This window comes from Peromyscus maniculatus, chromosome 16 (genome assembly GCF_049852395.1).
Source record: "Peromyscus maniculatus bairdii isolate BWxNUB_F1_BW_parent chromosome 16, HU_Pman_BW_mat_3.1, whole genome shotgun sequence".
Classification (NCBI taxonomy): Eukaryota; Metazoa; Chordata; class Mammalia; order Rodentia; family Cricetidae; genus Peromyscus; species Peromyscus maniculatus.
The window spans coordinates 46,035,386-46,059,791 of NC_134867.1; the positions used below are offsets into that span (position 1 = coordinate 46,035,386).

General features: G+C 42.1%; 1 protein-coding gene across 4 annotated transcripts in view; it reads left to right on the forward strand.

The window, feature by feature from the left end:
* Window positions 1-24,406, forward strand: part of Zc2hc1b (zinc finger C2HC-type containing 1B) — a 51,915-nt gene that overhangs the window by 2,160 nt on the left and 25,349 nt on the right. For all 4 annotated transcript variants that reach the window (XM_006976675.4, XM_076552744.1, XM_042262281.2 and 1 more), the window contains exons 2-6: window positions 4,028-4,089; window positions 6,538-6,657; window positions 7,586-7,724; window positions 20,710-20,849; window positions 24,287-24,395. In XM_006976675.4, the coding sequence (XP_006976737.1) occupies window positions 4,028-4,089; window positions 6,538-6,657; window positions 7,586-7,724; window positions 20,710-20,849; window positions 24,287-24,395 (570 nt within the window). The remainder of the gene's footprint in view (window positions 1-4,027; window positions 4,090-6,537; window positions 6,658-7,585; window positions 7,725-20,709; window positions 20,850-24,286; window positions 24,396-24,406) is intronic.

Below are 24,406 nucleotides of genomic sequence, written 5' to 3' on the forward strand. Positions count from 1 at the left end.
ACGAAGGACCTCCACCTTAGTGTCAGTACAGAGCTACAGCACTAGCCTGAAGTGGTTCTGAGTTTAAGAATAGCGATGCACATTTGGAAAGGAAGGAAGAAAAGCAAAAAAGGAAGTTAGAAAGTGATTATCATTTTTATCTTAGCACTCAAATGTAGTTACTGTGTGTTTTTGTGGTTTTAATTTTTTATATGTATATATATAATGTGTATATATATATATACATATATATATGTATATATATAATTTTTTTTCAAGACGAGGTTTCTCTGTGTATCCTTGGCTGTCTGTAGACCAGGCTGGCCTCAAACTCTGGGAAATCCTCCTGCCTCTGCCTCCCGAGTATTGGGATTAAAGGCATGCACCATCATCGCCAAACTCTGTTTCTTTTGTCTACATGTAATTCACAAATCCTTTTTGTTGCTTGGTTGATTTCAAGGGGTTTTGGGTTTGTTTGTTTGTTTATGTGTTTTTATTTTGTTTTTCTAGATAGGGTTTATCTGTGTAGCCCTGGCTGTCCTGGAATTCAATCTGTAGAGCAGGGTTACTTCAAACTCCTCCTGCCTCTGCCTCACAAGTGCTGGGATTAAAGGCAAGTGCTGGGATTGTTAAAGGTGTGTGCCACCACACCTGACTGTACCTTTTTTTTTAAGTCTCTTACTATAGTCTTGGTCAGAGTTGAGCTCAAGTCCTCTTGCCTCCTAAGTGCTGGCGTGGCAAACGTATTTTTAATTGGTGTATTCTCGTTCATCAGTTAGCAACCCATGTTCCTGAATGGCCACACAGTATGCTTTTCTGCTTTCCAGGTCATGTGTCCTCTCAGCAGCACAACTGCAGACAGTGTGAAAGCAGCAATAGCTATAAGAAGACGAGTATGGGGGCACTCCCATAATACTTGATCTTCACAAACATTCCGTCTCCGTGTGTTCACGGGTCACGGTTCGCTCACTCCTACTTAACTGTTTCCTTTTGACAGAATATGCATAGCTTTGCAAAAAGTGGCAGGATAGCCAAGGGATCCCTTGCACCCTTAACCCAGCTTTCCCCCAAACTTCTTGTTGAACAGCTGCACTACAACATCAGAACCAGTAAATGTCATTAATGTGTGCTCTTGGCTCGGTACTGTTTGACATGTAACCACTACCCTCCATTGGCAAAGAGCCAAACCTCTTCCATCACACAAAGGGAGATTGTTCTCATCCTACCGTCTCACGTCCAGCCTCCACACACGAACCATTCCTACAGCTTGAGAATCTAATGTCTAATTTCCATCTCGGTCATTTTGACATTTGATGATATTTTGCAAATGGAGTCATGTCAAATGTAACTTGGCTTTATTTCACTCAGCATTGAGATCCTTTTAAGCTGTCCCATGGATCAATAGCATTCCTTTTTATTGCTGTGTGGTGTTCCAACGTATGGGTACTCCACAGTTCATGTAGCCTTTTGTTCATTGAAGGGTATTTTGCTTGTTTCAAAGTGTTCTTTTAAGGTTATATGGATCAAATCTTTGATTTGAGTCAGTACAGAGTATGACAGTATAGACCTTGAACTTCATGTGTGATTCAGCTGTTGAGGAAGATACCCTCTTCAATGATTATAGACAAGCTTCCAACTTGAATGTTGTTCAGAATAGAGTGGTCCATCCATATCCAGGTTTTTAATTGGGTCATATCTTTTATTTTAAAGTACTTGAACTCATTAAAACTCACTGATTTAAGCCAAAGATCATTGGTCTTCTGGGGGGTTCCAGGTACTTCATTGATTAACAGGGACATCATAAACCTATAGTTGAATTTTTGTCTATCCTTTGTAGAGGCAGAAACTTGGGTTCAAATCTCAGGGTTACCACTTGGAATTTGTGGACTGAGAGAAGTCACTTAGCTTTCAGCCTCCATTTTCTCTGTGAAAACCACACCAGCCCTGTCTTAGAAGGTAACTGTGAGGAGCCAGTGAAATAACCTAGACATGGAAAGAACCAAATAAATATGACTTTAACAAAAATAAGAACGTTACCTTCAGTAATGTTGCGGGGAAAGGACAGTTTTAGAATCAAGTATTTATTAACAAGTTGGGGGGGGAGTAGCTTTGTTGAAATTTTTACTTTTTTTAAGACCCAGTTTTGCGGACAGCGGAAAGGACTGGAGGGGGAGTATTTCTGTGGGCTGAGGTGGATGGCCTGTGCTGAGAACACAGACACCAATTAGCGGACCTGTGAAGAAATTGTTTAAATCAACAGCGTCTGCACACCCTGCCATCTGCTTCCTGTTAAGCAGATCTCTCTTTTTCACATGGTTCCCCTGTCGGTTTCCATGGCCCTGCTCTCTGCTTCTCCTGGCTTATCACCATCATTTTCTTGGCCTTAAGTGGAAGCTTCCCTAAGGATCCTCTCCACTGCTTTTTCCACGACTTCGTCCCTGGCAGTGTCCTGCTTTACCTCATTCCCCAAAACCTACATCTGCGTCCCTCACCCTGACCTCCCTCATTTCCATCCTGCTGGCTGGACAGCTCTGTTGAACTCAGTAGTTCCCAGACTAGGTCATTTTTCTTCCCCAGATGCACTTTTTTTTTTTTTTCAACTCCCTAGTTCTATCCACAGACCCGCGGTCTTCTCTGGCTTCCTGCCTGTACACGTAGCATTGTCCCCAAGCGTTCATCTTTCTATCACTTCCCCACCCTCACCCCAAAAAACTCGTCCTGTTGGAGAGTCTTCGGTACATTTTCTCCTTCCTCGCCTGTTTAAATCTCCATCCCAGTTTTAAAATTAACACACCCCTATCCATCTTCAAGTATGTCATGTGAATCCTCCACAGCTCTGTGCTGGTTCCCTTGAGGACCACAGTGTTCCAAGATGTCCCTCCTTGTCTATGTAAAAGCCATATTTTTATTCCAGTATAAGACCCCTGTGCTTAGACCTGAAACTTAAAAAAAAAAAAACAAAAAAAACTTACATACTCAAATTCAGACTAACTGAAAAGAAGTACTAAAAAGTGAAATCTTAGCAGTCCCTAATATTTTGCTTTTCTCTAACTTCTTTTTAAAGTAATTAATCTTCTAACTTAGAAATGTATCTTCCTATTTTCTGGTTTTTTTTTTTGTTGTTGTTGTTGTTGGGCCCATGTAGGGTTCCTTTCAACATATTTAATTATTTCTTACAAGATTTGTTAGTCCTGTGCTAGAAATTCAATTTTTGTTTGACTTATATCTTCCAGCAGTACTTAATTTCCCTCATTGTCTAAGTGTGTGTGTCTGTGTGTGTGTGTGTCTGTGTGTGTGTGTGTGTGTGTGTGTGTGTGTCTGTGTGCGCGCGCACATGTTTGCACATGCCTGTGGTAGAGAGGTCAGAGGTTGAGGTCATGTGTCTTGCTTAACTGTTCATTCTATTGACGGTCTCTCACTTGAACCTGAGTCTTGCTGCTTGGCTGGATTGGCTGGCCAGTGAGACCCCAGGATCTGCCCATCTAACTTCCTCCAGTGCTGGAGCTGCAGATGGAGGCCACCATGCTAGCATTTATTTAAGTACTGGGGGTCCATAATCAGGTGCTCATGCTTGTCCAGCAAGAACATTACCCCCAAGCCACCTCTCCAGACCCTCAGAGAGCACTTTCCTTTGTCTAGGGAAGGCATGGACCAGTTTTCCTTGAGACATCAATGGCAGTCTATCTTCTGCCTAAGCAGAATCCCAAAGATGTCACCATCAGATAATTTGTGACTTTATGCTAATACATTACCTCTGTACTTATGTCTAATGCATAGCTCTCAGCACCCCATTTACCCACCAAAGCAAATAATTACACTCTGTTTGCCTCAAGTTTGTGTAATTTACTTGTGTGTGGAGGAGAGAAGTTTATATTAGGAAAAGAAAACTTGTGGGATTGTTAAGGCTTTTCCGAGGAGGAGGAAGCAGGTGGTGGGGATGGACAACTGTGAGGCTGACAGGCGACTGAGGTCACCTACAGTCACCCGTCTTTCCTCAGCCAGGCAATTCCATGAAACTTAACATAATGTGCTCTTGAATCTCATGCAGATGGCAATCAGAAGCTATTTCCCTGTGAAGTCTGTGGGAGATGCTTCGCAGCAGATGTTCTGGTAAACATAAAGACATTTTGTAGATGTGTTTCATTGGAGTTAAATGAACTGTCAAGTCAGTGAGGAGGCAATGGTGCCAAGATTAAAGACAGATGTGGAGAGGGGCGGGGGGGGGGGGGGGGAGAAGTACGTAACCTATGGCTGCCAGGCCCGGAGGACACTGAGGCAGGCTGATAATGCCACGTTCAGAAGTGACCCTGTTAACCACGGTCTCCCTGAAAGCATGCCAGATGGAATGGTCTTGGCACAGACCACTTCCCTTGAGAGATTCTGGCTCTCCCGCCTTTTCTTTAAGCATCAAAAATTCAAATTTCAAGGCCAAAACACCAGGGAAATTAGCTGGTCGAGAGGAATGAGCATTGGATTTCAGGCATCTGGAAACTTGGCTCGTAGCTGCAAATTTGTCACTAATTCTGACAAGTCCTGTAACCGTCCTGTTTTCTGCCTTGCCACGTACACGGAACTCTCTGATTTCAAGGGGGTTTTATACCGTTGGAACAAATAATGCATGGATACAAGCCTGCTCCAAGATCTAATTTTCTAGATACGCACTAACTGCATGTCAAGTTCCCAGGCTTTCAAGTTGAACAAAAGTTTGGATTATTTCAAACTTGAGGGGCACAAGAGGTGGGGGGATGGGTTTCAAGCAAATGGTACCACCTTAATGTTGTAAGGAGATAGCCAAGAAAGATAAGTTTTTAAAAAGGAATTCTTACGATGATAATGTAATCATTTGGGTATTTTAGATCATGGGATAGTATATTGAACTTGCAGATTTAGGGTTTGGATGACAAGGGACCTCCAAAATGCGGTTGTAGGTTTTGTTTTTCTGGGAACTTTTAGAAACGAAATATCTGTTCTGGGTAAACTGTGGTTGGAGACCCTGAAGCTACCAGTGGAACTCATACAGGCCTGTTGCAGCCCAGTGTCTACCAGTATCTTTCAGCACACTGTTACCTTTGCTGACTGGGAGCTGCACCCCTGAGAGGAGTTGAGACCTAGGTGGTACCTCTGGCTAGCAATCGCTAAATGCTAAGTATGCTTACATACTCCCGCGTCTCACTGCTAAGCCTGTCTCTCGGCTGTACAGAACACCGAATCACATGGTCTGATAACCTCTCCTGTAGTTTAACATGGATGACTTGGAGGAACAGAGACTTTTATAGAGCCTGCATTTTGAGAATCCAGACAAAGCAACTTTGTAAATGGTAGCCATTAAGGACGAGGACAAAAATGTGCATGTTGTGCCCTAGAGGCACTGTGACCAACTGTATTAGTAATTTTCAGTTGCTGTGATGAAACATGCTGATCAAAAGCAATTAAAGGAAGAAAAGGTTGTCTTTGGCTTACAGTTCCAGAGAGATAAAGCCCATCGTGGCCACAAAGCATGGCATGGTGGGAAATGCATGGCAACCGGAGCTGGAAGCTGGCTGGTCTCGTTTTATCTAAACAGAGGAGGCCGACTAAATGAACAGGAAATAGGCCAGCCCTTGGTAAGAGACTTTGTTCAGCAAGTCTCCACCTCCTGAAGGTTCCATAGCATCCTCACACAATGCCCCCAAATGGGGACCAAGTACTCAAGTCCCTGAGCCCATGAGGGACATTTCTTTTTCAGACCACCATACCATAACTTTCTGCAGGGACACCAAGCAAACTCTATGTGTCTTCCAGTTTGTCCTATAGACAAGTTGAGTAATTTAAAGACTACTGAATGGAATAAAGAGCACATGGCCTAATTTTTAGAGTTTGAAATGTAAAATCAAATTTAAAGTCAAACTCTTTAGCCACTGTTTTAACCTTCTGTTACTATAACAAAATACCTGAGACAGTCACATTATGAACAGAAAAGATTAACATTTGTCCCAGTTCTAGAGGTGCCATTTCATGAGAACTTAGCTCCATTGCTTTGATCCTATGGTTGTAGCAGTAAAAACATAAAAGGAGGCAAAGCTTTTCCATTCATAAGCAGTAAGCAAAAGAAAATTAAAAGAAAGGGGTTTGAGTCCACAGTTTCTTGAAAGGATACACACCCCTGATGACCAAAAATCCTCTCAGTAAGAACTCACCCACTTTTGCTGTCCTGCTTTTGAGACAGGGTCTCTTTATGTAGCCCACGGTGCCTTGCACCCACAACCCTATTCCCTGGGCTTCCCTGCTACTGAAATAGAGGCCCACACCTCCATTTCCAGCTTAGACCTCACCTCTTAAAGGTCCACAAGTCTAGGAAGCTGTAAAACACCTTTTGTTACCTTTCCCTGAATACAGTATTGAGCTGTGTTTGACATGATTGGGGAGAGTAGTGGAATTCCTCTACTGTGGCCTAGAGTTAGAGAATGGACTAAATTCTACAAACACTAGCCTGTCACCATCCTGGAGGCTAAGTATGTCATCATTAAAACTTTGTGATCATACATTTTCCAAATCCAATCCCTCCCCTTCCTTGCCCAGGAAAGACATGGACCAATATGTAAGAAACTTTTCAACAAAAAACGCAAACCCTTCGATTCCTTGAAGCAAAGATTACAGGGAACTGACATTCCCACCGTAAGTCAGCCGCCTCAGCCCAAGGTATGCCAACGATTTCTTTACTTCTCAATACAGAAAGGACATTTAAGCTGGTTCCTTGGCTCTCTGGTTTCATTTTTTGCTTGATAAGGCAGTGTAATGGAATTTAAATATAATCCACCTTTACTGTTTTCTGTATAATCTTACTTAGATTTCCAAATAAAGTTTAGATACTTTCCAGATGTAGTTGAAAGAATCCTGTTTACATTTTCATTAGCATGCCTTTCAGTCTAGAAAGTGGTCTGGGAAAAAAGTTACTCCCCGCTTCCCTGACCCTCTGAGATAAGGTTTCACTGTCGAGCTGAGGTTGGCCATGAACTGCCTGCATAGCCCAACTAGCTTTAAGTTCACAATCCTTCTGCCTCAACTTCCCCAGTGTTGAGACTGCACATGTGCATGCAATACCAGGAAGAAAGTTACCGTTGGGACCAGCAAGATACCTGCCACCAAGCCTGACAACCTGGGCTCAGTCCCCAGGGAACCAGACGGTGGGAAACCAGTCCCGAGAGCTGTCTGTCCCCTTAGACTCCTCGAGAGCTGTGGTCTAGACACACCCCCACACACAAATAAATCAGCTAAAATGAAATCTCCAAACAAAAGTTTAAGAAAGTCACCTTTCATCTTGCATCTGTCTTTCTCTAAAGTTTTATGGTTTCATTGTTTCTCTGATTTGTGTGTGTGTGTGTGTGTGTGTGTGTGTGTGTGTGTGTGTGTGTTGTCACTGTTATGATTTGCAAACGATATTGCTGTAGTTTGCAAACTTTTAAAAATAGTTCTCTTGGGGAAATTTTTTTCTCTACAAAAAAACTTTCTCTGCCAGCTACATGACCCCATTTGCTATAAATTCAAAACCTAGGTTTTAAAAAAAAAAATCTGTGCATCGGTATGTAGTGTGGGGCAGTAGATGCTGCTTTGGTTTTGTTTCTCACAGGGTCAGCCCATGAGGAAATCCAACTGGAGACAGCAGCATGAGGATTTCATCAATACGATTCGGTCAGCAAAGCAGTGCACTCTGGCCATTAAAGAGGGCAGGCCTCTTCCGCCTCCCCCTCCTCCAACCATCAACCCAGGTGTGTGCGTATCTGGCTTGCTTCAGGGGCCACGGTTGACTTTTAGCCCTATAAAAATGACAGTGATAATGACATTGAGGTAGTTTTATTCATTGTTTAAGTGAATATATGCAGCCCACGTTGTTACCCTTTTCTTCCAGTTCACAGAGCTTGTATGTTCCCTCCTGTTGGTCCCACCTTGAGACGCCACCAGGAGACACCATCACACCTGGTAGTGTCAGTACATACCTAAAGGGCACACCATTTGCACTGTGGTTGAGGGGCAGGAAGCTGTTCACAGTTCTGTACTGGTTCCACGGGGTCAGCAACGTACAGCTCCGTGTTTGAAAGGGATGTGCTCATAAAGCCAACCATGGAAAGTCATATGGGTTAAGTGGCTTCACCGCTTTCCTTCCTCCAAGCCTTGTGCTTTGAAAAGTTTCAAATCTAAGAAACAGGAAAGAATAGGACAATAATCATTTACGTGTCTTCTCAAGTCCAAGGATTGTGGACTGTACTGCCTCACTATCTCTGTATCTCTGTCTCTGTCTGTCTGTCTCTCTCCTCTGTCTGTTTGTCTGTCTCCTCTCTGTGTCTCTTCTCTGTCTCTCTGTGTATATGTGTTTTATTGGGTCAGGTACCACACACGCACGCACGCACGCACGCACGCATGCACGCGCGCGCGCGTGCACACACACACACACACACACACACACACACACACACACACACACACAAAGATCAGAGGACAACTTTTAGGATTGATTCCTTTCTTTCTACTCTGGGTCCTGGAGATCAAACCAGGTTGCCAGGCTTGGTGGCAGGCAGGCCCCTTTACCCACTGAGCCATCTCAGTGACCCTGGAAGAAGTCTCTAACCGTGCAGTCTTAGATAGCAGTACTTTATCCTTGACAATGTCAACAATTCATTTCTGAAGGAAAGAAAACACAGATTCATGTTTTCCAAGTTATTTGAAGAATGTGTCTAAGGCTCTCCCCATACCCACCCAGCCAGAATCCAGAATCGGGTCAAGGTCCAAATATTGCTTTCCCTTGTCTTTTCAGATGGTTTTCGATGTTTTCCACCTTTACCCAATGATTGAACTTTCAGAATGCTGCCTGTTCTGTACTTGTCTGCCTGTTCGGTCATAGCGATGTTTAACTTGTCTCTCTGTCCCATCTTTTAAACAAGTTGGAAGCTAAGACTGGAGGCCCAGTTAGGTTCATTTTAACCTCTTGTCAGATGTGTGATTTGTAAATAGTTTTTCTCCTATTTTGTGTTGCTTTTGGACAGTATTGTATTTAGTTAAAGCACAACATTTTAAATTTTGAACTACTTTTTCTTTTGTGGTCTATGTTTTTCATGTTATAGACGACAGTATCATTGCCAAATACAGCACTAACACCTCTCCCCTGAAGAATCTCTTGTTTGGGGTCAAAGGTCTCACGTAGCTCAGACTGGCCTCAAAGTTGCTGTATGGTCAAAGATGACACCAAGTCCCTGGTCCTCCTTTCACTTCCACATGCTGGGATGACAGGTGTGCACCACCCGGCCTAACCCCCTGTGTTTCTTATTCTGAAGTTCTAGGATTTACTGGGAGGTGGTTTGTCTATTCTGAGTTAGCATTTGGGGGGAATGCAAGGGAAGGCTTCCCTCTTACTACATGATATAGTTGGTCAAAATGTTATCATGGAACCCAACACTTTGTACAATGACTATACAAAAATAAAAAACAAATCATTTAAAAGGTCATTCTTCCCTTCTTAAACAGTAACAGTATCTTATTAAAAGTTACGGAGGGCCCAGCAAAGTGGCTCAGTGTGTAAAGGGGCTTGCCACTAAGCTTGACAGACTTTGTTCCAACCCCAGGACTCGTATGGTGGAAGGTGACTTTCACATGCTCCTCCTTACATACGCACACAAATAAATAAACCTGATCTTTAAAAAAATGTTAAAGTCAAGTCACTGTACACTTGGAAGTTTAATCTCTCTGTCCTGTGCTACTCATCTCCAGTTGTCCTCATACCAGTGCAGCTCCACATTGATTACCACAAGAATAAAGTAAGTTTTGAGACCAAAAACTGTGAATGCTACAGACACAAGAAGCTGTTTTGGCTGTTTGGGGTCTTCTGACATTCCATATGAATTTTAGGACTTTTTTTTTTTTCTATTTCTACAAAAAAAAAAAAGTCACTTTGGGGGATGTAGAGATGGCTCAGCATAATAGAGTTCAGAAGACCCAGGTTCAGTCTCTAGCACCAGCATGGTGGCTCACAACCTTGTGTAACTCCAATTCCATGAAGTTACAGAACCTCTGCAGACACCTGCACTCACATGGTGTACATTCAGACAAGCAGGCTGGCTCAGTTACTTTTCTATTGATGTGATAAGACAAGACCAAGGAAATTTAAAGAAGAGACAGTGTATTTGTGCTTATAGTTTCAGAGGGTTAGAACCCATGGCCATCAAGACAGGGAGCAGGGCAGCGAGTAGGCAGGCACGGCACTGGGATAGTACCTGAGAGCTTGCATCTTGACTCATAAGCACAAGGCAGAGAGAGCTAATTGGGAATGGCATGGGCTTTTGAAACCTCAAAACCCACCCCCAGTGATACACCTCCTCCAACAAGGCCACACTTCTCTCAACAAGGACACACTTCCTCTGACATGGTCACACCTCCTCTAACAGCACCACACCCACTCTAACAAGGCCACACCTCCTAATCCTTCCCAAACAGTCCCACCAACAGGAAACCAAGCATTCAAATATCTGAGCATATGGGGAGCCGTTCTTTTTCAAACCACCACACAAGTGCACACACATACACATGAAAAATAAACACAAATGTTTTGAATGCCACTTTGGAATTTTAACAGGGACTTCACTAAACCCATAGATGACTTCGGATAATACTGTCATTTTAACAGTATTATTTTCTACTGCATGGGCAAGAAAATGGCTTTACATTTATCTGTGTTTTCTTTTATTCTTTCACCAATGTTTTCCATGTATTAGTCTTTTGCTTTCTCATTTGAATTTATTCATAAGTTTTTTATCCTTTTTGATTTTCTAGAAAATGGAATTTTTAGCCTTGCTCATTATTCATTGTTTGCACATACAAAATGCAGCTTAGTTTTGGTATGCCGACTCTGTATCCTGTAACTCTGCTGGATTTATTTATTAGCTCTAACAATGCTTCTGTGGAGTCATTAGCATTCTGTATATATGTCATCTGTAAACAGATAATGTTATTCTCCCCTTTCTATCTGTATGCCTTTTATTTCTCTTTCATGCCTAAATTCTGTCTAGTACTTCCAATACTTGTGAGATACAGGTGGCAAAAATGAGTGTTCTCATCTTGTCTCTACTGAGTACAGCACCACCAGTAGGCTTTATGTCACTGTGTAAAGCAAAAATAAGAGTATTCTTGGTAGGATTTTGACGTGTGAAATGAAATGTGTGAAACAATGGCACAAAGTTGAATGAGGAGAATAAACATATTTTTCAGGGTTTTATACAAGAATAGATATAATAGCGTGTGAAGATACATTGGAGGTTGCTACAGGGCCCATTCAAAAATATTGAGGTGTGCCTAGAAAAACATCAGGTATGAAGAACGGGGGTGCGGGCAGAGAACATATGGGATAAGGTTGGACAACTGCATACAAATGGCCTGCTACTCCAGATAAAGACAGACACCATCAAGCTAGGTAATAAAGCAAGAGCCAATGATATGCTTTTCACAAGAAACACCCTTTAAGGACAGAATCTAAAAGCCTGGGGAAAGATGCAAGCAATAATCATAGAACTCGAGTATCTGCTGACATTGGGCAAAGAGAACTTCAGGATAAGTGTTAACAGAAACAATGATTCAAAAGCCACAGTCATTAAGGCGACCTATGTGCATGTCCTTAGTGCTTCTGAGAATGTAAAGCAAAACTTGACTAAGCTGGAAAGAGATAAATTCACAGTTCAGTTATATTCAGGCATCTTGTCACTCATATCATAGTAACTGATAGGCTGACCCAAAGGAAAATCAGTAGTGCTATAGAAAACTTGGGTAGCAGTATCAACCAGTCTGGCCTCACTGACATAAATAGGACGAACAGAGCAGAATACACATTGCTCTCAAGTACACAGAGAACATTATATTCAGGGCTGTAAAGTTAGTGACAGGAATCTTAGGAGGATTGAAATAATATAGAATATATTTTCTGACCACAATAAAATTAAATTAGAAGTTAATGAAAAAATATATCTGGAAAATTTCTGAGTACTTAGAAATAGCAAGTGATTTCTAAACAGCCCACAAATCTAAGAACAAGTCACACATTGAATTAGAAAATACTTTAAGTGAATAATAATGAAAACATCAAAGTTACAGGGTCTTGGCTTATATGCTGATAAAGTTTTGCTTTTAAAAGCAAAATATGAGCAAACTAGCCTAAATTAAATAGAAGGAAAAAATAATGAATGTAATTTATTATAACAACAAAATATTTTAAGAAGCATTTTGATCATCTCAAAAGAGCAAAACTGTTTGACAAAGTACAGCACTGTACATATTAAAAACAAAACAGAAACTCTCTCAGCAATTGGAAAATAAAAGATAATTTCTCCCGTAAAGAGAATCTTGGAAAAAATCTCTATTTCTCAACAGTGACCAACCAAACACATTCCCACGTAGCTCAGGGGGGGAAAAGCAAGAATGTCCATTCTGTCCACTTCTGTTAAGCATGCTAGAAATAGTACCCAGCGCAATAAGAGAAAAATCAATGTATAATCATATAATACACACATATAATATATGACATGAAGAGTGAGCTGGAGAAGTAAGGCTACCTGAATCACAAGCTATAATCACTAAAGAGGAAACAAAGAAAACTCTAGAAGGATGCTAGAATTAGAACAAAATCAGTACATTCTGGACTTCTGTGGGCTATACAGAAGCAATTAAATATGAAATTAAAAAACACAATAACATAAAAATGTTAAACATTAGGGATATAGTTGACAAAATATGTACAGAAGTGTAAAATGAAAAACAGTATACTCCTTCAAGGAATTAAAAAGGACCAAAATTAATAGAAAGACTTACCATTTCCATGGCTTAAGAGACTCAGTAGTGTGCTGTGATGTCAACTCTACCCACATCTCTCTATGGTTTCAATTTAATTCCAATAAAAATAACTGCAACTCTTCTTTGCCAAGTAGGCGTTAACCAGCTGACTCTAAAAGCATGTGCAAATTGAAAGGATCTGGAATAACCAAGCCAGTTTTGGGGGGAAAACCCATAAAACAGAGGACTGATGCTCTCTTAGTGTCCAGACTCGATATGAACATGGTATTTGTGGCAATGCAATGTCAGAAGGCCAGCTGAACAGAAAATGGAATCTGCTATAGACTCAACCCCAAGCATGGTTGGTTTTCTTTTAAGGTGTGTTCTGGCTAAACTTGATATAAACGGAAGTCATCCAAGAGAAAGGAAAGTCAATTGATAAAACACCTCCATACACCTGGGCTGTAGGCCAGCCTGTGGTGCATGTTTTTGTTGTAGCTTGTTTTCGTTTGAGATAGGGGCTTACTACATAGCTTTAGCTGTCCTGGAATGAAACTCACTCTGTAGACCAGGCTGGCCTTGAACTCCCAGGGATCTGCCTGCCTCTGCCTCATGAGTGCTAGGATTAAAGACTCAGGCCACTATACCTGTATTGTTGTGCATTTTCTTAGTGATTAATATGGGGGGGCGGGTCGCCACTGAACTGTGGTTCTCCTTCTGTAAGAAAGCAGGCTGAGCAAGGCATGAGGAGCAAGCCAATAAGCAGTATCCCTCCATGGCCTCTGCATCAGCTCCTGCCTCCAGGTTCCTATTCCTCTTGAGTTCTCGTCTTGACTTTAATGGTGAACATTGATGTGGAAGTGTAAGCAAAATAAACCTTTCCCCCTCTAACTTGCTTTTTGGTCATGGTGTTTCATCACAGCAATAATGACCCCAAGACAAGATGCCAAGGTAATTAATTGGAGAGGAGAGTAGTCTTACCAACAAACATTGCTAGGAAAACTGGATATCAATTTGAAAAAAATAAACTCTTATACTTTGTATAACAATCACTTCAAAATAGATCATTAACAGAAGTATAACAAGTATTAAAATTAGAAAAACAGTGAACAAAACTAGGTCAATATTAGATTAACAAGGCTGAAGGAGCATGGTTCACTGGGTGTGGTGACACATGTATGTAATCTCAGCACCCAGGACTGAGGCAGGAAGATTCCAAGCCAGGGCTACTAAGTGAGAGCCTGTCTCAAAACAACCACAGCAGAGAGTCTGTTTTGTTTTGTTTGTGGGTGTTTTGTTCTTTTTAGTGTGTGTGTGTGTGTGTGTGTGTGTGTGTTTGAGGCAAGATTTCTCTCTGTAGACCAGGCTGTCCTCAAACTCAGAAATCCACCTGCCTCTGCATCTTGAGTGCTAAGATAAAAGGCATGCATGTGCCGCCGCCACCACCACCGCCGCCCCCACCACCACCACAAGGGGCTCATGTTAAGACTACTGTCTCGCCGGGCGGTGGGTGGCGCACGCCTTTAATCCCAGCACTCGGGAGGCAGAGGCAGGCGGATCTCTGTGAGTTCGAGGCCAGCCTGGACTACCAAGTGAGTCCCAGGAAAGGCGCAAAGCTACACAGAGAAACCCTGTCTCGAAAAAAAAAAAAAAGACTACTGTCTCAATAACACTTAAAACTCACCATAAAGGGGCAAGAGATGTCATGAAATAACAACTGACCTTCACATGACAAAGCACTTAACGTTAGTTTCACCGTGCAAATTAAGGCCACAGCGAAATGCTGCGACTCGTGCTTCTGGTTTGCTTTCTGTTGGCACGGTAACCATGACAACCAAAGGAAACTTGGAGAGGATAAGGTTTATTACATCTTATAGTTCATCACTGAGGGAAGCCAGGGGAGGTGCGCAAGCAGAGGCTGTAGAGAAATGCTGCTTACTGGCTTGCTCCTGATGGCTCCCTCAGTTTGCTTTTTAAAAATACAATCCAGGACCATCCAGGGGTGATATCACCCACAGTGGGCTGGGGCCCCCATGTTAATCCTACATTAATCAAGAAAATACCCTGTAGACTTGCCTACAGGCCAATCTGATGGAGGCACTTTCTCAATTAAGTTTCTCCTCTTCCCAGATGACCTTGACTTCTACCAAATTGACAAAAAGAAGCAAACAAGCAATAAACCAGCTCAATTGATTATTTGTCAACTTGACACACAAATACATTATTATTAAGCCATAGTCTTCCCTTTATTGTTTATCCTAAGATCCCATGTTTATATCACAATATGAAGTATACTATAACTTTATAGATTCAAAGTCTTTTAAAAATATTCAAAGTCTCATACCACGGATTCCTGTAAAATCCAAAATAAGTTGCATACTTTATAATTCCAAGGCAGGGAGAACCAGAGCAGAATTATAATTGGACCACAGCAAAATAAAGTCTAACAGTGTGGAAAAATTCAATGCCCAGCGTCTGGAACTCACTCATGATCTTTGGGGCTCCAAAGAGCTTGAGCAGTTCCTCTTCCCTAGCTCTGCCATCCACAGCACACACACAGTGTGCTTTGTAGGATAGACTGGCTCCATTCCACGTCTATCACTGTCTTTAGGGGTCATCTCCCAGCCCTGCCATCTTCCATATGTTGGAGTCTCCGCTGCAGCTGAGGCTGTACCTTCACCAATGGCCTCTCCTGGCCTCTCAGTGCCAAGTCTCAGCTTCTCTCCACGAGACCTTCAACCCTTTGTTTCCATGCTGTCAGAATAAGTACCATGTAGGAGATTCTTACAGGTTACCAAATTCAGCTGCTAGCTTGAGATGCAGCTTTCGGCCCCTTTGGACCATAGCTTCTGTGTGCTGTCCCTGAGAAAAAAAACTTCTGAGAAGATTTCACCTCAGTGATGTTGGTCTCTTCTCAATCGCAACTGATTTCTCAACCCTAATTAACCAGTGTCAATCGTCCCAGCAAAGCAAAGGTTTCACTTCAGTGGTGTTGGTCTCTTGCTAATCACAGCTTATTCTTCTGCCCCAGAGGACTGGAAACCACAGATTCTTCATTCAACCTGACCATATGTATAGCCCCAATAGCCCTTGCTTCCCTCTGAACCTTCATAAGCCAGGCCTCCATTGTATGCATTTCTCCAAACAAGCTCCCACAGAACAGCCCTTTAAGCTTTGGGCACTCCAGAGATTTTCTGGTTCAAAGTTCCAAACACTTCCACAATCCTTCCCCAAACAACACTGTTAAGTCTGTCTGTCACAGCAATAGCCCCGTCTCTTGTACCAATTTCTGTTCTGTTTTGCATTCTATTACTGTGGGGTGGGGGGAACACTGATTAGGACCAGTTTAGAGAGGATAGGGTTTATTTGGCTTACACATTCCAATCACAGTCTATCATTGTTGAAAGAAGTAAGGAAAGGAACTCAAGGAATCTGGAGGTAGTAACTGAATAAGACACCACAAAGAAATGCTGATTACTGGCTTGATCCGCATGGGTCACTCATATATATAAATATAAATATAAATATAAATATAAATATAAACTTATATATATTTATATTTATACACACACACACCCAGGACCACATATATAGAAGTGGCATCACCCACAGTGGGCAGGGACCTCCCACATCAATCATGAATTTTTTAAAAAATGACCCATATGCTTGCCTACAGGCCAATCTGATAGTGGCATTTTCTCAGTTGAGGGTTTCTCTTCTCAGGTGTCCTTTGTTGGTGTCTAACCAGCACAGCACTCACGTGTATAACTGAAATTGAACTCTGACAATTGGCTGGGATGTGTCACACTTAGAAGTCACATATACTGCTGATGAAAATATAAATAATGCCATCACTTGGCTCTGTCTCCTTAAGCACATATTTAACCTCTGCAAGAATCCTACTTCCACACATTTATGCAAAGAAATCTATCCATGAAATAGTCTTATAGTCACATTTGTTTATATAACATAAACTGGAACAATTGAAAATGCCCACCAACCAGCATGAAGGAAAACAAGCCATGAAATATGTACAAATGGAATCTACTCCATAGTACCACGATAAATATAGCAAGATGGATTATCTATTACCAAAACTACAGAGCGAGGAAAACTTGTCTATAGTGACAGGGAAATAGATCAGTGACTTGTCTGAGTGAGGCTACATCAGTAGAAGAGTGTCTGAAATGGGGCATGAGAAAAATTTGGGGGGGGTAAATGTTTTATATTTTAATTGGAATGGTTGCACAAATGCATGCATTTGTCAAGACTCACAAAACCACCAGCTTAAAAGAAATGCATTTTACTATGCAAGTTACTTTTCCAAAAGTTCTCTTGAAAAAAAGTCTAGAAACAAGCCACAGTGTAATCACACAATAAATACCTCCTAAAACTCAAATCATTTGAACAATTATACCAGAAAATAATCTTAGTAATTGCTTTATTTTTGCTCTATACTAATGAAAATGTAGCTTAAAATAATGCATCATCTTAATATGTTTAATGCAAAGATTTATGTCTACCATGTTAGTAACAAGAATCAGAAAACAAAACATTTCTTTGTATGTGCCTGTGAGTCCATGTGGGTGTGCAGATGCATGTGTGCCCATGGACATGCATGTTGGTGTGGAAGCCAGAGACTAAACTCAGATGTTGGGCTCGGGGGCACCAGCTACCTCCTTGGAGATAGTCTTTCATTGGCCAGAAGCTCACTTATTAGAGTAGACCTGCTGCTGGCCAGTGAGCCCCAGGGATCTCCTGTCTCCACACCTGCAGTGTCGGGATTGCTAGCACATGCCACCACACACAGTGTTTTTATGCGGGTTTGGGGGAATCAAATTCAGCTCATGGTACTGACAAGGTAGGTGTTTTACCTCCTCAATCACCTGCAAAGAACAAAGCACACCTCTTATGAGAAACAGCTTCATTTTCACATGAGAAGCTGCAGCATGTTGATGGCTACCTTACAGTTATTTAGTGACGTGAAGCCATGTCAGATGGGGGTGCGTGATTTTCTTTCCTTACCCACTAGGCTCTAAAATGACAGGATGATTATTCCTCTAAAAAATAATTCTCTTTGCAGGTCTCATCACATGCTCAATTAATTTTCTTCCTTTCAGATTTTTATGCTAAAACAGAAATTTTGTAATTAAATTCCTTACTATATGCACTTAACAATGCTTCACAATGGTGTATTTTTATTGCAATTTGATTATGTTGCTTGTGCAGGGATTTTATATTAACCTGAATTCTTAGGCTTATGTACTAGAAAATTTATATGCACATACAAGGAGAGCTTTATATATAATATGACCTAATATGCATGAGTTTGCAAGCAATTTCCTCTCACTTGTCAGCATGGATCCCCATTTTTATGACTCAGTTTTCATGACCTGTATATATTTATTCTAGTTCTTACTGGATTAACCAAGTACGCTGCTAATGATTCAAATCTCCGGGTCACTGCAACACTTTACAGGAGGGGTGATATATAATATTTAGAATTGGGATCATTCTGTGGCACTTGAATTGGTGGTTAGCATCTCATGGGCTGCATAAGGATCTCAATGTAATTTTTGCATTTAAAAATGTTTTTTTATTCTTCTACTTCAATTTTATATGAGACCTGGCCACCATTTTTCCCATAAGAATCCTTCTGTAGTGCAGGTTTTGAACTCACTATCCATGCTGTAAGGGTTAGCACCCTAAGCTTTGAAATTATTTTCAATAGAAATAAATAACATGTTATTTTTTGTGAGCTCATAACTAATAAAGGACGAAGATTACTCAATTTGAGACTAGGATAGAACATGCAGCTGTGACACACCATGTTCAGATGATTGCTACAGGGGAAAAAATGCTTTTCCTTTCTCAGAGTATTTGAAAGTCAATGTACATGCAAACGGCAAGTCCAAATACTCAGCCACAGGACCTTTTCTTACCTGTACAATTCTCCCATGCCCAGGCTTCTTGTTCTCTCTAGGGATCTCGGGGAACCTGGTGTCCATTTGGAAAGTGTGTTTGGCAAGGTAATATATTCAAACATTGTTGCTTCTGTGGTGGCATGCAGCGAGGGTGGCAGTGAATAGATGGACTAATGGAAGCCTAACAATGCCTTTGACCAACCTGGAGCAGCGTGTCTGCTTCAAGGCTTGGCTTCCTACCTGGAAAAAAAGCGTGAACTAACCGCCATGCCGAATGCCCACTTCTAAATAGTTTTTCTACAGTGCTGTGAATGAGTTCTTGAGTGATCTCAGCACACTGTAGTTTCTAAGTGTTAGCCTTCTTGTTCAGCTGTTGGAAGCATAGGCTTGCTGGACCTGTTTCCATACAGCAAGAGCCAGCATTTATAACCTTCTCGGATGTCCCACCCTTCCCACCGTGCCAAGCCCTAGTGTGGATTATCTATTAACTTTCACAACAACCTGATGAAATCAGTGATATAGATGTGCTGAGGAGATGGGGGCCTATGTAAGTTGAGCAACTTGTCCAAGTTCATACACATAGCGAGTGAAGAACTTGGGCTCAAAACCAGTCAGGCAGGCTCCAAAGCTAAACTCATCTTTATTTCTTAATGCTTTCCAGCTTTTTAAAACCATTTATCACTGTGTGAAATTTCTGTTTATTGTCTCTGTACTCAAATACATATTTCTTGATTGCAGAGACATTGCATCTCCATCTAAAAAGCCCTGTGTGCACTACAATAGGCATTAACTGAATGGTTAGCATTGCTTTCTAGAATGGGAAATCAAAGGGATGGCAACTGGATCATCCCTAAACGTTGACAGTTTTTACATTTGAGGAGTATTCATTTTAGCAAGCAGTTTGTTCAAGTAGAAAACTCTTCAAACTGCTTAAAGATAGGACTTCAAAAATAAAACACGTTCTCTTTAAAGACAAAGCTGTACACGGAGGAATTTTGACTATTCAGTAATATAAACGTCCATCCTGAGTGTAAGGCTGATACAGCTCAGACCCTTTCTGGGAAGAAAATCCTTATGTCTGGGAAGGAATTCTTTATGTCACTCATATCCCTTAAAGATGCCTAAGTCAAGAACAAAGCTAGCCCTAATCCCTGCGGGCTTAGAGAGGGTAGGCACAGACCCAGCTTTGCTTATGAGAATCTCCATGTTATAAGATGACTTCAGATCTTGCTCAGTTCCCATGTCTTTCACTAGTCAGTTGTATCTGATAATAGCACATGAAAGAAAATTTAACAAGGTGTTATACAGAACCACAGACAATCTAGGGTCACCAGAAGCTGCCTGGATTTTGGCCTGGGAAGCCGAGGCTAGTTCTCAAGCTGCTTTCCCATCTCTTTCCTTGTTTGGTCTTCAATTTTTGACCCCCTACCTACTTTTGCTTTTTTTCTCTTTTTATAATTTCCCATTCTGAATATGTCATTTGCCTCCTCATATAAGTGAAAAAATGTAGCTTCTGCAAAAGATATTCTTGTTGCTAATGATAACACTATGATATTGGAACCCAACCTCATCCCCTAAACCCACATTTTGAAACTAAATAGTATCTCTCTGTATAAGTCTGAAAAACCTTCTTTCTCAACTAGTACCATACCTGGGCTTCTTCTGGATCATTTCTGCACTTCCTTACCATAGAAACTAGCATGCTGTCATGTTAGGACTGTTTCACAAAACTGTAATTTTGAAGTTCCTAAATATAATTAATCTATTATCTAAAAAAAAGACACAATGCAAACATTTCAAAAGGATATTCTTAGTTGAAATAAGTACCTAGGGAGCACTTTTTCCCTGCCATGTCTTTATTTAAGTTTCCTCTTTTGGACTAGGTTATCTCAAACCAGAGTCTGGGACCTTGTTCTTCAATGTTGGGGCAGAGTTTACATTCTACTTCATTCATTTCCTCCAGTTCCATTCCACAGTTGTGTTTGAAATGTTAATTGTGGTCTGTTGGTGTATTCACATCCAGATTATATTCAGTGCCCATACTGTATGAGGAGGTTTAACGAAACTGCTGCCCAGCGACACATTAATTTCTGCAAAACCCAGTCCTCGCGATGCGTGTTTGATCCAGCCCAAACAGCAGCTAGACTGGCATCCAGAGCTCAGGTACGTATCTTTCCTCCAGGTGTGGGCTCTGTGTCCTTGCATGCCTGAGGCAAATAGGTAGGATCTACCCGGGAGCGCTGTGGTGGGGACTTATAGAGCAACAGAGCTCAACCATCCATCCTCAGAAACACAAGGGTCAGAAGACTGATCACTATCGTTCGTCTCTGTGGGAGTTGTCTACTCCTGGCCTGAAGTACTTTTGGGTGTTGCAGGAAAAAAAAATGATTTCTAAAATGTTTGAAGCCTTTCAGGATGAAGACTTCAGTATATAAAGAATGTCTCTATAGCATTACACTAATCCCCTGCTTATTCAACGGTGTTTATCAGCCTAACCCACCCAGAAAAGAACTATGACTCAGAGAAACTGGTCTGGGTGGGAGAAATGTTGCCAAGAAGATGCCTCACAGCTTGGGTCCTGATCTGGAGAGGAGAAGGGGGATGGATGAGATACACAACATGTCTAGTTTATGGCCCGAGGCGCCAACCAAAGACACAGAGTCTCTGATGGGGATTGACAAGACGGAACAGCAAAGGCAAGAGATTTAGGAGGGTTATGGTTCAGACAGTTCAGATTGGAGGATGAAAGGAATCGATCAGTTAGGCACTCCGAGCTCTGGGAACAGCCAAGCCTGAGAGTCTGGGAGCAGAGACAGGAAAATATCTGAGAAGCCAGGCTGCCGTCATCCCCACCTTCCTTTCCAGCCTTTTCCCACGACTTCTTTTTCTTTTTCTTTTTTTAAATTGAAACAGAGTTTCTCTGTGTAGCCATGGCTGTCCTGAAACTTGCTGTGTAGAGCAGGCTCTCCTTGAACTCAGAGATCTGCCTGCCTCTGCTTCCCAAGTGCTGGGATTAAAAAAAGACGAGTGCCACCATGCCTGGCAGCATAGTCTTTTCTGTCCCATTGTCTGTCAGTGGCTTCCTGTGTCCTCACAGTCAATGTAGACCTGAATTTAGTGGGGGAAAGCAGAGTGGCGTGCAATGGACTTTTAGAAGGGTCACTTCTGCAGTGACTGTCCAAGAGGAACTGGGGGCAACCAGGAAGGAGACCCAGTGGGGAAAATTAGGGACCCTTCGAGTGAGGGGACTAGTAAGAGAACAGCATAAGGAATAATTAATGAAGCTGAGAAAATGATTGGCACTAAAATAAAACTGGGCATCAGCGTTTGGGCACCTAGATAATAGTACAGGTTGTAAATCTCTTATCTAAGATGATATTTCAGATTTACTCAGAAATATTTCTGATTTTTATAATTTATTTATTTTTTTTTTTTTTACAAAATTGGCATGTGCATGTATACCTAATACACATAGCCTGAAGGTAATTTATACAAGGTTTCCCATGTGCCTGTGTGTCAACTGCAACACATCCCGTGAGGTCATCCGAGGAGATTTTCTCTTGTGACAGCATGGTAGCGGTCGGTCAAAGTGCTCCTGATTTTGGAGCACTTCTGATCACACATCTTTGGATTAGAGGTGCTCAAAACCGGAGGGAACACAGGAGGGAGGATACATGACACATATGTGTCGGGTGAGTGGTGAGTACAGGTCTCGAGGGTTAGTCTTCCCAGCTGAGATAGTGTGTGTGTGGGGGGGGTGCCATGTGGAGAGGCAGGACTCTGGCATCAGCAGCAAGGGTTTGACTTCCCATTGTGTGGTGGATTGTTTGTAGGTAAGTCTTTGAGATTTGCCTTTGCCTGGTAAATGACATTAATCACGTATAACTAGTTGAGTGCTTGGAAGTCTGGCCCTGGCCCAGAGAGTCCCTTGCCTGTCTTCTCTCCACTTACCTCATCCTCCTTCCCCTTGCAAAAGCCTTTCCTCTTGCTGGGGTTGCAATCACAATTTTGAAGGACCATGGCAGCTTTAGGCTTGAATTCAACCTAAGTGCGGAGAAGTCTGGAGGTTCAACTCTTCTTCCACCATGTACAGCAGTACCAGCAACTGACATTACTACAGACGGTCTGTCCGATCCATGGAGCTTGCCAGTGTTCGTGGGGCCAAAGAGGGTGGAGGGAATGAGCAAACAGAAGTGTTTTTTTTTTTTTTGTTTTTTTTTTTTTTTTTGCTTGCAAAGAAGGCCAGCTGGCTATCCCGAGCATAACCAGTGACTTGGCCCTGTTCCCCTCCTTGTTTTCCAGAGCTTAGTAGCGACTGGGAGCACAGAGGGAAAATTGCTTGCTCCCTGAATTCCTTTGCTCTCTGTCGAGCATGTCTGAATGGCAGTGTTTTCTCCCCGAGTGCCAACGCCACCACTCTGGGATCTTGCCTAATAGTGAGCTTGTTCAGAAATGGAACAAGAAGAGGAAGTTTGTTTCAGGCTTGCAGGACTGTTCATGGCACAGCCAGAATGTGTTTCTATTTCAAACATAATCAACTTTAAAAAAAATCTGCCATACCCTTAACCAGAGGAGACCAATATTGGCCTCTAAAAATAAACCTTTGGGGGCAAGAGAGATGGCTGGATGGTAGCATTTGCCGTGAAAGCAGGAGGACCTGAGTTCGAATCCCCAGCACACAAAAGCCAGTTGTGGGCACACAAAAGCCAGTCGTGGGCACACATGTCTAGAATGCTAGCACTGGGGGCAGAGTCAGACAGATCCTGGGAGCTTACTGGCCAGCCAGATAGCCAAAACATCGAGCTTCCTGTTCAAGGACAGACCTTGTCTCAAAAGACAAGAAGAACAATAGAAAAGGATATCCAACACCCTCCTCTGACCGCCAGACGCTTGGGTAGACACTAACATCCACTTGAACATGTACACACACACACACCCCATACACACAAAATACTAACAACAACAACAACAATATTATTATTATTTTAGCTGCCTGAGGATGGATGATCTGTCCTAGCACAATAATCCTTGCATTGGTGAGGAATTTACTTAAATAACATTGTCTTGGTGCTGTGTTTTCCAAGGGCCTGGAGATAGATCCACAGAGAGCTACAAGGGGCCTCCCCAGAATGCTTTGGTCTTTGTCTGCTTTCCATCTGTGCAGCTGCTCTGTAGGACTAGCGAAGGCCTGGGGGTATTGGAATTCTATGCTTAAAACATGTGCTGCCTGTCAATCTCCGTTTTCCATCTCTGTTCTGGTTAGGAAACAAAGCCATCTTCAAGGGTAAAGAAAAATAAAACATTCCATAACTACATCCTGACTGACATTAAATGATTTCTTCTGTCCACACACAACTGATTTTATAGGATGAACAGACCACCACCAACCCTGAGGGCTTCCTTATAAATGAATGTTCCCAAACTAAACTGTGGCATTGAGCACCAGCAAGAGACCACAGCCCAGGCTAATGGAAATGCTGGGTGTGTCTCTCCTGGGTGCAAGAGTCCCCGTGATGACTCTAACCTTCTGCTAGTTGAGTGAATACTAACTAGTTTACTTCACGCTTGGTACCCGGTGTTGTGTCTCCTTCTATTCGTAGGGTAAGGCCCAAGCAACTCCCAAAAAACAACCAACTGTTACGAGTGCTGTGGGAACCCTGCTGCAGAACAGGGCTGTGGAAGCCAAGAATGAAGTCACGGCCAATCCAAGTAAGTCAGAG